The sequence below is a fragment of the Arachis stenosperma genome, chromosome 3 (assembly GCF_014773155.1).
Source record: "Arachis stenosperma cultivar V10309 chromosome 3, arast.V10309.gnm1.PFL2, whole genome shotgun sequence".
Lineage (NCBI taxonomy): Eukaryota > Viridiplantae > Streptophyta > Magnoliopsida > Fabales > Fabaceae > Arachis > Arachis stenosperma.
In genome coordinates, this window is record NC_080379.1 from 140183232 (window position 1) to 140197959 (window position 14728).

The following is a 14728-nucleotide window of genomic DNA, read 5'->3' on the forward strand; positions in this document are numbered from 1 at the left end:
AACATCGCAGGCAACAATGACAACCATTATCATCGCCTCCAAAAATACACGAATACACAAAAATACACAAATAAATTATTTCCAACCCAAAAAAAATAACGTAAGAATTTAAAATTCATTGAAGAGTACGACCAACTTGTCCATAACCAGAAAAATGTTAAATTACGGCATCTAAAATTGAATTTTTTAAAAAAAAATAATTTTTTTTATAATAGAAAAAGAGTATTTACCTATTTCGGTTCTCAAAGAATTTCAGACTAGACACTTTAATCCCTAACTAAAATTAATTACTCGATTGGTCCCTAATAATTAACTCCGTCAGTCATTTAGATCCTTTGCTCTGTCAACTATAACGGAGGACGAAATAGTCCCTAGCAACTCTAACAGGGGGACAAAATGGTCCCTGACCTCCTCTGTTTGGAAACGACACTATTCTTCTCCAATTTCCATCATATCTTGCATAACACTAACAGTTTAACACTGTAACTTCAAGCTACACAATGCATATGATGAGCGGATAATTTATACGCTTTTTGGCATTATTTTTAGGTAGTTTTTAGTATGTTTTAGTTACTGTTTAGTATATTTTTATTAGTTTTTATGCAAAAATCACATTTCTGGACTTTACTATGAGTTTGTGTTTTTCTGTGATTTCAGGTATTTTCTGGCTGAAATTGAGGGACCTGAGCAAAAATCTGATTCAGAGGATAAGAAAGGACTGCAGATGCTATTGGATTCTGACCTTCCTGCACTCGAAATAGATTTTCTGGAGCTACAAAAGCCCAATTGGCATGCTCTCAATTGCGTTGGAAAGTATACATCTTGGGCTTTCCAACAATGTATAATAGTCCATACTTTGCCCGAGATTTGATGGTCCAAACTGGCGTCCAAACGCCCACCAGAGATCCTTTTCTGGCGTAAAACGTTAGAACTGGCACCAAAGCTGGAGTTAAATGCCCAAACTGGCACCCAAGTTGGCGTTTAACTCCAATGATGGCCTATGCACGTGAAAGCTTCAAAGCTCAGCCCAAGCACACACCAAGTGGGCACTGGAAGTGGATTTCTGCACTATCTGCACTTAGTTACTTATTTTCTATAAATCCTAGTAACTAGCTTAGTATAAATAGCACTTTTTACTACTGTACTAAGGGTCTTTTCCCCCTGTTTTCGAATTCTTATGCCATTTGGGAGGCTGGTCATTCGGCCATGCCTAGACCTTTTCCTCTTATGTATTTTCAACGGTGGAGTTTCTACACCTCATAGATTAAGGTGAGGAGCTCTGATGTTCCTCATGAATTCATGTGAGTACTATTATTTTTCTTTCAATTCACGCCTACTTCTTCTCCAAGATATACTCTCGTACTTAATTTAGTTAAGTCAGACTGAAGGGGTGATTTGTGACAATCAATCACTATCTTCAGTACTCGCTTAGCCAAGATCCGCGTACCTGACAACCACAAGTGGTCTACATGATGTTCAACGTAGTCATTGGACGCCAACTGGAGTATATTCTCTTGGGTCTCTGATCCATGCGTTTGACTAGCATCTCCTGGCAACAGAGCATTAAAATCAGTGAGATTAGAACCTTCGTGGTATAGGCTAGAAATAATTTGCAGCATTCTTAAGATCCGGAAAGTCTAAACCTTGTCTGTGGTATTCCGAGTAGGATTTGGGACGGGATGACTATGACGAGCTTCAAACTCACGACTGTTGGGCGTAGTGACAGTGCGCAAAATGATCAATGGATCTTATTCCGACACAAGTGAGAACCGACAGATGATTAGCCCTGCGGTGAGAACCATAGCCAGACCATTTTCACTGAGATGGCGGATGGTAGCCATTGACAACGGTGATCCACCAACTTACAACTTGCCATGGAAGGGAGGACGCATGATTGGAGGAAGACAACAGAAAAGCAGAGATTCAGAAGCAACAAAGCATCTCCAAACGCTTATCTGAAATTTCCACCAATGAATTACATAAGTATCTTTATCTTATTTTATGTTTTATTTATCTGTTAATTATCAAAACCTCATAACCATTTGAATCTGCCTGACTGAGATTTACAAGATGACCATAGCTTGCTTCAAGTCGACAATCTCCGTGGGATCGAACCTTACTCACGTAAGGTATTACTTGGACGACCCAGTGCACTTGCTGGTTAGTTGTGTGGAGTTGTGAAAAGTGTGATCACAATTACGTGCACCAACATACTCTGCAACTTCAATGTTCACAAGAAGAAAAATCATCAACTTGTTCTCAACCAATTAATACTCAAGAAACTAATGACCGTGTCTCTCAAGTATGTACTTGTTGTCTTCGATAGATCCCATGAATCTAGACAGCAAGTCTGATTTGTTAAGACCCGTCGTCGTCGCCATCTCCTTCCTACTCTGCCCTATCATCTCCATGACCACATTATCGCTTCCTTCAACTTCTTCTCCGAACCAATGTTTAATAATCACTTCAGTTTCTATATAAGCAGCAACGACGATATTGCTCGTTGTACTGATAGCTTGGATGCAAGATCGAAACTGTCTGCCAACTTGGACTCTGAGAAAGAAGGAATGAAGCACTCGGGATCCATTCCAAATGAGAATTTGCACATGATGTCGAAGGAGAATCTTCTCATGATGTCTTAATGTCAAACAATTTATATTGCTTGTCGGAGAGTGAAAAAAGTCGTGCCCTTGGGGTAGTTATGAAATTTGGTCTTAAGGATGTGGTGGACGTTGTCGAAGTTGGAGGTGATGCTGTTATCGAGGACGTGGAGTTGGATGCTTTTGGTGGGTGAAGTGCGGAGGAGGTGACTGTACCAGATACAAAGATTTAGAAAGTGTGTGATTCATGACATGTTGAAGTAGGTACGACATACATGGCAATTACACTATGGCTTGATCTTAGAGTTGAAGAGGAGTAAGAAAAAGATGGAAACAAAGACCGTGAAGGTGAAAGAGAGTATGAATGTTAAGATTATACGAGATATGATAAAAATTGGAGAAAAACAGTGTCATTTTTTAACAAAAGAATCAGGAATTATTTTGTCACTGTTAAAGTTGTCAGGGAATATTTTATCCCCTATTAGAGTTGTCAGTGATCATTTTGTCTTCTGTTAGAGTTAACAAAACCAAAAGCCTAAATGACTGACAAAATTAATTGTTAAAAATCAATCAAATTATTAATTTTAGTTAAAAACTAAAGTATTTGATTCGTGATTCGAAATTTTTTAAGGACCAAAATAATAAATAGTCTGAAAAAATTCCAAGTTTTTACCCACTACCGCAACATTTCCACAATTTTCACCTTCTTCGTCCGTTCTTAATTAATGATATGAAGTTGAAGTCTATTATTGCTTTGCAAACACTCGTTGAAACTGGAATTATTGGAACTCGTAACTGAATTTTCAGCTGAGTAGTTATAGCAATAACAGCTATACTACTATTTTATGAAATCGACCGCTGAATTCCAAAGATTCACATTCTCCAACACACAGCTGTCCCCGTAGACTACCATAACATATTATGTGTCAATATCGATTAGTTAAGACTTAAGACCTAAGACTTACGACTATGACAACACAATCGGTTGGAAATTCAGCACATAAAACCACCACCTTGAGTATATATACTCATAATCCAACTGATCCGACTAAGACTCAGTCCCCTAGCAAACCTTTTTTTTTCCAACTTCAAGAACCTGAATCCAAGAGCTTTGATTAAAGGATCAAATTAACTGTCATGTTCAACAACTATGTGGTGTATAACTAAGTAGTACTTTCATCAGCCTGAAGAGATTAAGGTAGGGTCCTTATTTGTCAAGGCAACAGCCAACCATAGTGCAATAAAGGCAAAGCCATAGGCATATAATGCAGGGTCCAGAGCTAATGCACATGGTGGTCACAACAAAGTGGCACACCTTTCTAATCGAATAGTATAATAAGTTCCAAGGAAACAAACAAATAGCTAGCTACTCATAAAAGATCAGAATAAATACAAACATGAGATGAAGATTGAAGAACATGAACTCAACTCAGTTAGATCATGAGCCTTATGAACACAATTACTAACATATCACAAAATTAACTTAAATACACACCAGATATACACACTTGAAAAAACTAAAAGCAAAAAGGCAAAATAAATTAGATAAAGAAGAAAGAAGAACTGAACAAAAACTATGATACATAGAGAGAGGGAGAGAGATGAATGAATCAAGGCCTGCCTTATTATAATCCTATAGTGAGTGTTTGTCTGTGTGTAACTGCTGGATTGATGAGTAGGTTAACGTTTTAGGGTCTAGCAAAAACACCCCAAATCTTGGCACGACCAAGGCTTTCCAAGAGCTTCTTGGAACCAGGGACATCCATGTCCACAAGCTTCTGAGTGTAAACACAAGCACCAGCAGCAACCATCTGCTTCTTACACTTCTTGGAATGAACCAGCGACTCCAGCAACGACACCGGGTACCTCTTATCCAAACCCACCACCGAAGGGTTCAACAGCTGAACCGCACTCACTATCCCTCTCTCGTCCTTCCGAAACACTCTCCGATTCCCTGCATGCATCAGCATCACCGACAATGCTTTCGCACCCGCCTCCTTCTCCTCCGTGCTCTTCCCGTCCACCAGCATCTTTATCAGAGGGCTAACGCCGCCGCACTCACCCAACTCCTTCCTCGCTCTTGCGCTCTCCAAACACATAGCATATACGGCTTTACCTGCCGCAACTCTAACCGCCATAACTCCGGACCCCAATGCAGCCACCACACGTGGCACAACAAACCCATCGGAGACAACAACGTCCGCCACGCGCGAACACGAAGCCAGCTGACCCAGAAATTCAATTGCTACATCGGGGCTCCGACCCGACTCCCAGAAATTCTTCAAGCTCTCCAGCGCACCTTCCCTAACCACCGAAAGCTTCAAGCTTTGGTCGTCAGAGACTAAACCACAGAGGCAGGCGATGGCATTCTCTTGCGCCAACGCAGTTCCGGAAGAAGCGAGACCCAAGAGGACGAAAACAGCGTTTTCTGCTACGAGATTCTCCTTGATCTCGGCGAAGCGCGATAAATTCCTGAGAACGCCGGCGGCGGAGGCTTGAGAACCGGGGGTGCCAGCTTGGCAGATCTCCAAGAGCGACGAGATTCCGCCGCGTGAGCCTATGGCCCTGGCGTTCTCCTTCGAGTAACTCAGCGCCTGAAGCGCTATGCAGGCTTTCTCCTTCGCGAACCCGCTTCCGGAATCGAGTACCCGGAGGAGATGGTTGAGGAGAAGCAAGCCCTCGGCAGCGAGGACGGGCTTGCTGGTGTCGACGGTTGAGATTCTGGCGATGGCGGCAACGGCTTTTTCCTTGGACTCAGAGGAGGTGGAGTGATCGAGTGTGCGCACGAGTACCGGGACCACGCCCTGCGCGACGGCGATGACGACGTTCTTGTCGTCCTGATGGAGAAGAGAAAGCAGGGAGTCCATGGCGGAGTTTCGAGAGTCCGGTGAGCCGATTTGGAGGCGGGTGATGAGGTTCCTGGATTGGGATCTGAGAGAGTCGCGGGGGTTGGTGGAGAGGGCGGCGGCGTTGTCGATATGGGTGCGGGAGAGGATGGTGGAGTCGTGGAGGTGGCGGTTGAGGGTGTCGAGGAGGGAGTGGAGGTCGCTCTGTGTCTTGAGCTTGCCGTGAGGGGGGTTGGGGGAGTGGCAGTGTTGGGCGAGGGAGACCGCGTGGTGGAGCGTTTGCGAGAGAGAGCGGAGGAGGTCGAGGGATAGTGGGTTTGAGGCGGGGAAATCGGAGTCGGAGAGGTGGGTTTGGAGGTGTGTCAGTGTGGCTCCGATGAGTGACCACTTTCCCTTGAAGCTCTTCATGGATGGGATTTCGCTCAGGAGGCTTGACATCACTTCAATGCACTCCCTTACAGTCACCCCCTCCGCCTCCGCTTCGGATTCTGTTACTTTCATGCTTAACACAGATTGTTAGAGAGAGAGAGAGAGAGAGAGAGCGAAAAGTGCTTAGCTTTAAGGCTTCAGAGAAAGAAAGGAAGAAAGAACGAAGAAAGAAGGGGAAGTTAGTAGTACTGAAAATGGTTGACGACGTAAATTAACCACACGCAACCACGGTGCGTGCTACACACCCAACATCAATAGTTCTCACTTCTCATTTGCCACCCAGTAATAAAATGTGAATCCCCACCGCTATTACGGAGTTATAGTCAATTACTCGACCTGGCAAGAAAGTGTGAAACAGTCAAATACTCGTACTCTCATTTCAGGAGTTCTTTTATTTTTTAAATAAATAAAAAAATTATATTTACTCTTTTTTAGGCTTTTTAAATTTTTTATCGTTTTAAACCTTCTGTAACAATTTTGCAGACAGTTTATAGTATTAATTGTTTTTAAACAAGAAATAAATAAAAAAAGTTATAATTATAAAATAATTAGAATATTATAAGACGTGAAACACGTAAAAAAAAGGAAAATTATAGTTAGAACTTAGAATAATAAATATTAAAAATTATAATATTTATTAAATATTTGAATATATATTTTTTTAAAATTAATTAAAAAATTAATAAAATATAAAATAACTACATACTAAATTCAATATATAAAAAGTTACTCAATTTATTAAAGAGTTACAAATTCTCTGTTAGTTTATACAAATATAATTAAATTAGTATTTATTTAATTTTTCTATATTTTGTGTAATGTAAAAAAAATTAAATTTAAAAAACTAATAAAATCTAAAATAGCATTAAATTACATAAAAAAAACTAAATAAATAAGTTTGTAATATTATGAAAATAATGAAATTGTGTTTGTATCAAATATTATCAAGCCTATTTTAATATGTTGAATGAATGATAAATATGAGAGTTGAACACGGGTCATTATGGCTAAAAGAATATAATGATAACCAATTGAAATAATTTCACTTTCAATTTCATATAACTCATGTTTTTATAAAATATTTGGGGGTCATGATCCCATTGTCTTAGAGAAGCTTGCCATTGCAGATAAAGACGATGAAATAGACTAAAAACACAATTGCGCATAACTGCTTACACATTAGCAGTGGATGTTTTCTATTGTGCAGCTGATGACAGTAAAATTGTGAGAAAATACTATAGCGCACGTTATGCCAGCAAAATTGTATATGAAATTGTCACCAAGGATTACTATATATATATCGTATCTTTTTAATAATTTTTACTTTTTATCTATTTTTTCTTTTTTTTTTAAAAGACAATTTCATCAAATGGCTAGTAAATGTATAGTTATTATTTATCCGAATACAACAATATCACGTAAAATTGATGGTGCATATTTTAAATGCAGTGATTCCGTTGTTATGTATACTTGGTGATTATATTTGTTGATATGGCTTAAAAGCTTGATTTTATTCAATATGGGAATGCTTAGAATTAAGCATGTTCGAAAAATTTGGTATCGATGACTTTTATTAGACGCCATATGGAATATTCAATATAAGGTATTTTGGCTAAAGGATGATAATCATGTGTGAGTTATGTTCGATTGTTATAAAAAGATTATGACTAAACAAGTGATGGAGCCTGGCATCGAGTTCTGTGGACGTTGACAATAGTGCTTCTTTCCCACATGTAGTCCCAATAGGTTGTGTAACACGACCTACTAGTCAGGTGGGAAGAACCAAATCTCCCACAAGAATTCAGTCTTCTCTCTGAATGTCTGAACCTGGTGTTGATTTGATTTTCGAAAAGTCTGAGTCAGACTAAGAGTGGGCCCCAATATGGTTCTGACAGTAATAGTGATAAGGAGAGTGTGTCCCAAAAACTCAACTATTGCCTTTCACTTTCTCACGATATATATTGCCACCACCGTTACCACTTCCTAGCTGAGCCCAAGTTCCAAGCCATTATTTGATATTGGACGTAGATGATATGCAAGTGGAGCTGATGCCTTTGGTCTGGAGGGCACTAACAACCATAACACAAGTAGGAGCATGGAGCTAAAAATCGACCATAGATTTTATAACAAAGAGTCTGTTTACCTTGCCATCAATAATTGCAACATTTGTCAGAGTATAGAGTATCGTGTGGTTAAATATGATTATGTAAAATATTATTTTTGGTGCATATAACATAGATGAATACATGAAAGATAATGACAACAGTAGAGAGTCTAAAACCTAACCACTACCACTACCAAGACAATCAACCCCCCAACTTACCACGTCTGAGTCACTGTGGTTAGGCCTGCTACTGTGCTAGGGCATCTCGTAGCGGAGGTGGATCTGTTGCCTGTGGAGGGGACTCTGATAAACCCCATTTGTAGGGTTTATCTTATGCTTCATTTAAGGGATTTTATGACCTTTTACCCACATTTATTCAATGAAATAGCATGATTTTATAACTTCTCCTTTAATTGTGCTTAAGAGTGAAAACATGTTTTTTGGGTCTTAAAATAGCTAAATCTAATCCTCCTTGGTTCCATTAGATGCCTTGATATGTTTGTTAAGTGATTTAAGGTTTAGGAGGCAAAGATTGGATCAAGGGAATGAAGAAAGAAGCATGAAAAGTTGGAGAATTCATGAAGAAATGAAAGAACCGGAAAGCTGTCAAGCCGACCTCTTCGCACTTAAACGACCATAACTTGAGCTACAGAGGTCCAAATGATGCGGTTCCAGTTGGGTTAGATAACATCCGGGGCTTCGAAACGATATAAGATTTGCCATAGTTGCCACACGTATGGTGGCGCGCACGCGCATAGTACGCGCACGCGCCGTTGCTGCCACCTGGTCCACTTAAAGCAAAATGTGGCCAGCGATTTTAGAAGTCTTGTGGGCCCAATCCAACTCATTTCTGATGCTATTTAAGCCAAGGATTGAAGAGGAATCAACTAACTTTTAACCATTAGTTTAGTTTAGTAGTTAGAGTTAGTTTCTAGAGAGAGAAGCTCTCAATTCTCTCTAGAATTAGGATTAGGTTTAGATTAGAATTCTTAGATCTAGATTTTAATTCATCTTCTTCTACTTCTATCTTCTCAATTCCTTGTAGTTACATTCATTCTTCTTCCATTCCTTTGTTGTAATTTCCTTTATATTATTCTTATGCTTTGTTGTAGATCTACTATTGCTACTTCCATTTTCTTCCAATTCAATAAGAGGTAATTCATAATAATTGTTCTTCATTGCTTTCCTATTGTTGATCTCTTGTTTTTATAGTTGTAGATTCCTTTAATTCTTGTATTTAATAATGTTTACTTGTATTGCACTCTATGTGTTTGATGAAATGTCTCTTCTAGATATATTATAGGTTTTGTTCCTCTTGGCCTAGGGAGAGTAATTAGTGACTCTTGAGTTACCTAATTCCTTTGTTGATTGATAATTAGAAGTTGCTAATTAATTTGAATATCTCTAAAGCTAGTCATTCCTTTAGGAGACGATTAAGGCTTGAGGAATCAAATTGATTCATCCACTTGACTTCCCTCCATAGTTAGAGGTTAACTAAGTGGTAGCAATGAACAATTCTCATCACAATTGAGGAAGGTAACTAGGATAGGATTTCTAGTTCTCACATCTTGCCAAGAGCTTGTTAGTTGTTAGTTTATTTTCATTGCCATTTACTTTTCACGCTTCTTATCCAAAACTCCAAAATAACTCATAACCAATAACAAGACACTTCATTGTAATTCCTAGGGAGAACGACCCGAGGTTTGAATACTTCGGTTTATAAATTTTAGGGGTTTGTTACTTGTGACAAACAATCTTTTGTATGAAAGGATTATTGTTGGTTTAGAAACTATACTTGCAACGAGAATTCATTTGTGAAATTCTAAACCGTCAAAAATCAAATCATCAGACTCCTGACTTTGTGATGAGAACTCGAATAAATTTGCATCTATAGATGGCGGAGTTTAAAAGTCAAAAAATAAACTTAATCCACCTGCTGGCACACCTATCGATGATAGACTCAACTGAAAAAGTGTCCGTTCTGTGGTATGAGCTAATGTCGGCACCCCAATAAGAGTAGGCTGGTGTGACCTTACGGGTTGGCTATGATGATACTGAGCTGCAATACGTGTTATATCATCCTTTGTGACACGGGATACATTGTATATCTCGTCCAGATGCATCTCAAGGCCCGTCGTATCCCCCTGAACACTAGATTTATCAGCATGTGTCTGTTGACTAGCTCTACTCGATGAGCCCACCTCAAAGACCGAGTGCTTAGGAACATCATCCCGATCTATGTCCCTGATGCCACCATCATCATGAACATCCTCCTATTGTCAATAATTCGCATCCTGCTCCTGCTGAGCATCAAGTCGCTATCTTGACTGTCTATGCCATGCTCCTATCTGAGTACGGTTATGCATATGATGAGGATCAGGAGCATCTGCAGTAAGCATTAAGCTAACACCCTTTGGGGCCTCCTGTGGAGCATCATCCAGCAACACATGTAATAGATGAGCATCATGCCATGAAGAGAAATTACTGCGGCACATCCAGCACCATAAGGTAAAATAAGCTCGCGAAGGCTATAAATCCATCTTGGGTAACACTATCGTTTGTCGCAGAGGCTCGAAATGGTCTCTCCATGAAGAGTACCACAATGCAAGGTCTGTCAACCACCATTTATCCACCATAAGTAAACTGAATTTACTAAGTATCTTATATGTAAACTTAAATAATCTATTATAAGAGACCAAGCTCAACTACTGCCTCCAGTGCAATAGCCTCTAACCCATGTCATCACTATGCCGTTATGGTAGCTCAGCCAACTTACATATGCAAAACAGAATATATTTAGTAACAAAATAACACAAATAGCAACTACTAAAAAAAAGCTTTGTAAACATAAAGATGTACCTCAGAGCCAATGAAAAATCTACTAAGTAGTCAACTGCCAACATCTCTTGAAATCAGCAATCAATGGGATCTATCTAACATGTATGTGGCACTAGATTTCTCTGTTATCAGTAGTCAACCGATTAATCTGAGTATGTAACAACGTGCATACTATTAGAGTAGATCTGGTGCAACGTTAGCAAGTATTTGTCTTAGGCGAGCCTTCAACCACGTCATCTTAATGGTAAAAGACTCAGCCTACCACACACCCTCCCGCGGCTCCTAACACGGTGGCAATGCAACAAGTGCCTCCTCAAGATCTCAACCATCTCCCATGTGACGCGATAGTAATAAGTATGAAAAATTACAGTTGTAACCACCTACCGACTCCCCATGTGTTTGCAAGCCAAGGTGATAAGTAACATCTTGAAGGACGATGGTACACCCACCCTATGATATGTGGAACAAATGGATTTTTGGACACTATCTTTTAATAAAGGCTAACATGAGCGAGTTATCAAAGTAAAAATCTCTAACTCGAGCTACATGAGGGAAACCAGCCTCCTCTAATTTGGGCAGTGATGCGTGAGCATCTTTCATATCTTTTCCTAGTAAATTTGCATCTAATTTGTTGAGTTTAATAAAGAATTAATTATCTTTTAGCCAATATGGATGCTACTTTGAGTCTTTTGCAATTTTGTTTATTTTAGGTAGCATTCGGCAGAATTTGATAGAGTTTCTGTAGCACCAGAATCAAAGAAGATGGCAGCGAGGAGCGACGCGTATGCGTGACTGACGCGTACGCGTGATTTGGAGCTTTCCATGGCGACGCGTGCGCGTGACTGACGCGTACGCGTGATTTGAAGATTTGCACAGCGACGCGTGCGTGTGATCGACGCACCCGTGTAACTCGGAAAAAAGACCATTGACGCATAAGCGTGACTGACGCATACACGTGACATACGCCACGTGCAGAAAATGCAGAAAATGATGGGGGCGATTTCTGGGCTGCTTTTGACCCAGTTTTCAGCCCAGAAAGTATATATTAGAAACAGTAGAGTGAATGAATCAAGTGGTCCCCACCCATCAACTGAAGACTAGTTAATTAATTCTTATTTAAATTTAAATTTGATTTTAAAATAGGAAAATATATTATCTTAATTTTAGAAATTAGATTTTAAATTAATTAGGATTAGTTATAAAAAGGGGAGACTTCTCTTCTATTGAAGAGATTCCATTAGGAGGATTCCATTAGAAAATTCTATACAAATTTACATTCCACATTCCATGAGCAACTAATCCTCCATTGTTAAGGTTAGGAGCTCTGTCTATTTGTATGGATTGATTCGTTTGCTCTTTCTAATTTAATTCATGTTTTGATTTATATTTCAATAATTGTTTTTGTTCTTTATTTTATGAATTTGGGTGGAACGGAAGTATGACCCATGTTCTAATTGAGTTCTTGTAAAACTTAGAAAAGCTCTTTACTTGAACAACAGCTTGAAAACATATTATCCTGAATTTCTAATTGTTTGTATTTAACGGGATACGTGACATATAATCCCCTTATTTTTGGATAATTAGGATTCTTGTGGCATATAAACTGGAACTTGATCATCACCCTCTAATTGAAATTAATTGACCAAGGAATTGGCAGTTGATAAATTTTAGAGGAGACTAGGAAGGTCTAAGGAATTAGGGTCTAGTCATACATAATTTGCCATGAATTAAATCTTACATGATTAAAATAGTTAGTAAGAAAAATCAATCCGGAAAATAGATAACTCTGAAGCGTTAACTGTTTTCTCCATATTTTATTCCCAACTTATTTATTTGTCTATTCTTTTGATATTTTGAGTTCGAATTTAAACCTTTTGAATATCTCAAAATCCTTTTCTGCTTGACTAACTAAGCCAATCAATCAATCATTGTTGCTTGATCCATCAATCCTCGTGGGATCGACCCTTACTCACATAAGGTATTACTTGGTACGACCCGATGCACTTGTCGGTTAGTTTGTGGTTGTAAAAATACCGCACCAAGCAGCAATGCATCAGGCGATTCTTCCACTTTTGAGTCCCTATTTCTCATCGGAAATAAGACCCACCGACTTCGTGTAATTTTGTCATTAAACTTAATTTAAACTGCCACTAACAATAAAATTTATTATGTAAAGCATTCCTATAAATCTATCACCCATAAATTATCGTTCATCTCAATTATAATAAACTACAATAATTAGTCTCAATCCAAGAATGTCTACATTAAATTTTAACCAATGCTACCAATAACACCTGTTATATAAAGCATCTCTAAAAATCTATCAATTATAAAATTAACATTTATTTTATTCATAATAATCTACAACATATAGTCTAAATCCAAAGATTTATACATTAAATTTAAAAGTCTCCCAAATTTTTGTATTTAATAAAAGTCTATTTCCTAATATATTAAAATTATCCTAAATTTATAATTATTAACTAACCAACTAACTACTATAATATAATAAACAAAAAACTAATTTAAATTCTAACCTGGTCATCAATATATCCCGCAATATGTTTGTCTTCATTCAAATAATTGATATTGTTACTCCGAGTCATTACAGCAAAAATTTTTTTTTCTTCCTTCTTTTTTTCTCCTTCTTTCTCTCTCTTTTCTCTAAAAAATTCCAAACTAAACAAATTCTTGAAATATAATGCTTAGAACAGAGTTATCTGTGTTGTTATATAGTAGTCGCAGCAATTTCGCAAGCAGCACATACACTATAATGTGAAAATCGTTTTTACTTTTATTATGCTGACATGGGCTACACAATAATATTCTTCCTCTATTGCGCAGTTTTTGACTGTAAAATAGATCCTGCTTGTGAAATTATCTTATAATGCTTAAAATAGTAAACAAATTAAAATTTATATAAAATAATAAATATGATTTTTTTAGTTATATAAAAAATTATTTTTTTCATTCTAAATTAATATTTACAAATATTTTCTAATATTTTTGTAAATATTCAATATTATAAATAAATAAATAAATATTTTAAATTAAGGGTTTGGGACAAGTGAAGAGCATTATATGTAGTGTTTTTCAATAATAGCAACTTTTATGAGCTTCAAGACACCATACATTGTCTTTTTTTTTTTAATAAACTTTTTGGGGTTATATCTATTCTTGTAAAAAATTAATTTTTATATACTTTTTTATTATAAAAAAGTTTCATTCAAATAATTAATTATATATTAATAAATTAATAAAAATAATTAATTTTTAAATTAATTATTTAAATATATAAATTTAATTAAATAACTGTATAAATCTTTTTATACTATTAATATATTAAATTAATTTAATAAAAGTTTAATATTTTTAAAATACTTTTAACTTTTCAAATTGAAAAACATAGAAATGTAAATTTTTTAACATTGCTCAGTGAACAAGTCTTTATGGTAACTGTTTCGAAGTATTACCTAAAACAGGATGGGATATGGACCTGGACGTGAGGTCGAGATGCCTAGAGTTAAAGTTTTTTACTTGTCCATCGGTATGGTGGATTTTCCGATGTCCTCGCTTGGAAAATAGTGGGGAGTACCTACAAGGATTACGAAGCCTAAGTTAATAAGGATTTAAGCGAGTTTAAGTCATATTTGGGTTGAAAAAAATACCTAAGTATTGGGGTATTTATATAGTAGTAAAGTAGGACTTGGTCATTTCTTAGATATGACTCCTGAAGATCATGGGTGGTTATTTTCTTATAGAGTGCGAGGTTACCTCCATGTTTGAGTGGGTTAGCACATTAGTGGTGATAACCGAAGTAGTGGAGAGAACATTTAGCTTGCTCTCCAAGTCGGGTCGGATACAGATTTGGAAATCCTGTATCTAAGTCGGTCCAATCCATGTGAAAGAGG

At 37.4% G+C, this 14728-nt stretch overlaps 1 protein-coding gene across 1 annotated transcript; it reads right to left on the reverse strand.

Annotated features, from left to right (window-relative positions):
* Positions 1-3881: 3881 nt before the first annotated feature.
* LOC130970024 (uncharacterized) lies at positions 3882-6142 on the reverse strand. The gene has a single exon (XM_057895965.1). It carries the CDS (start codon positions 5945-5947, stop codon positions 4289-4291), a length of 1659 nt encoding a protein of 552 aa, XP_057751948.1. The 5' UTR covers positions 5948-6142; the 3' UTR covers positions 3882-4288.
* Positions 6143-14728: the final 8586 nt, after the last annotated feature.

Excerpts from the sequence above, each read along its gene's own strand:
- LOC130970024 (XM_057895965.1), bottom strand. The coding sequence starts at position 5,947 with ATGAAAGTAACAGAATCCGAAGCGGAGGCGGAGGGGGTGACTGTAAGG.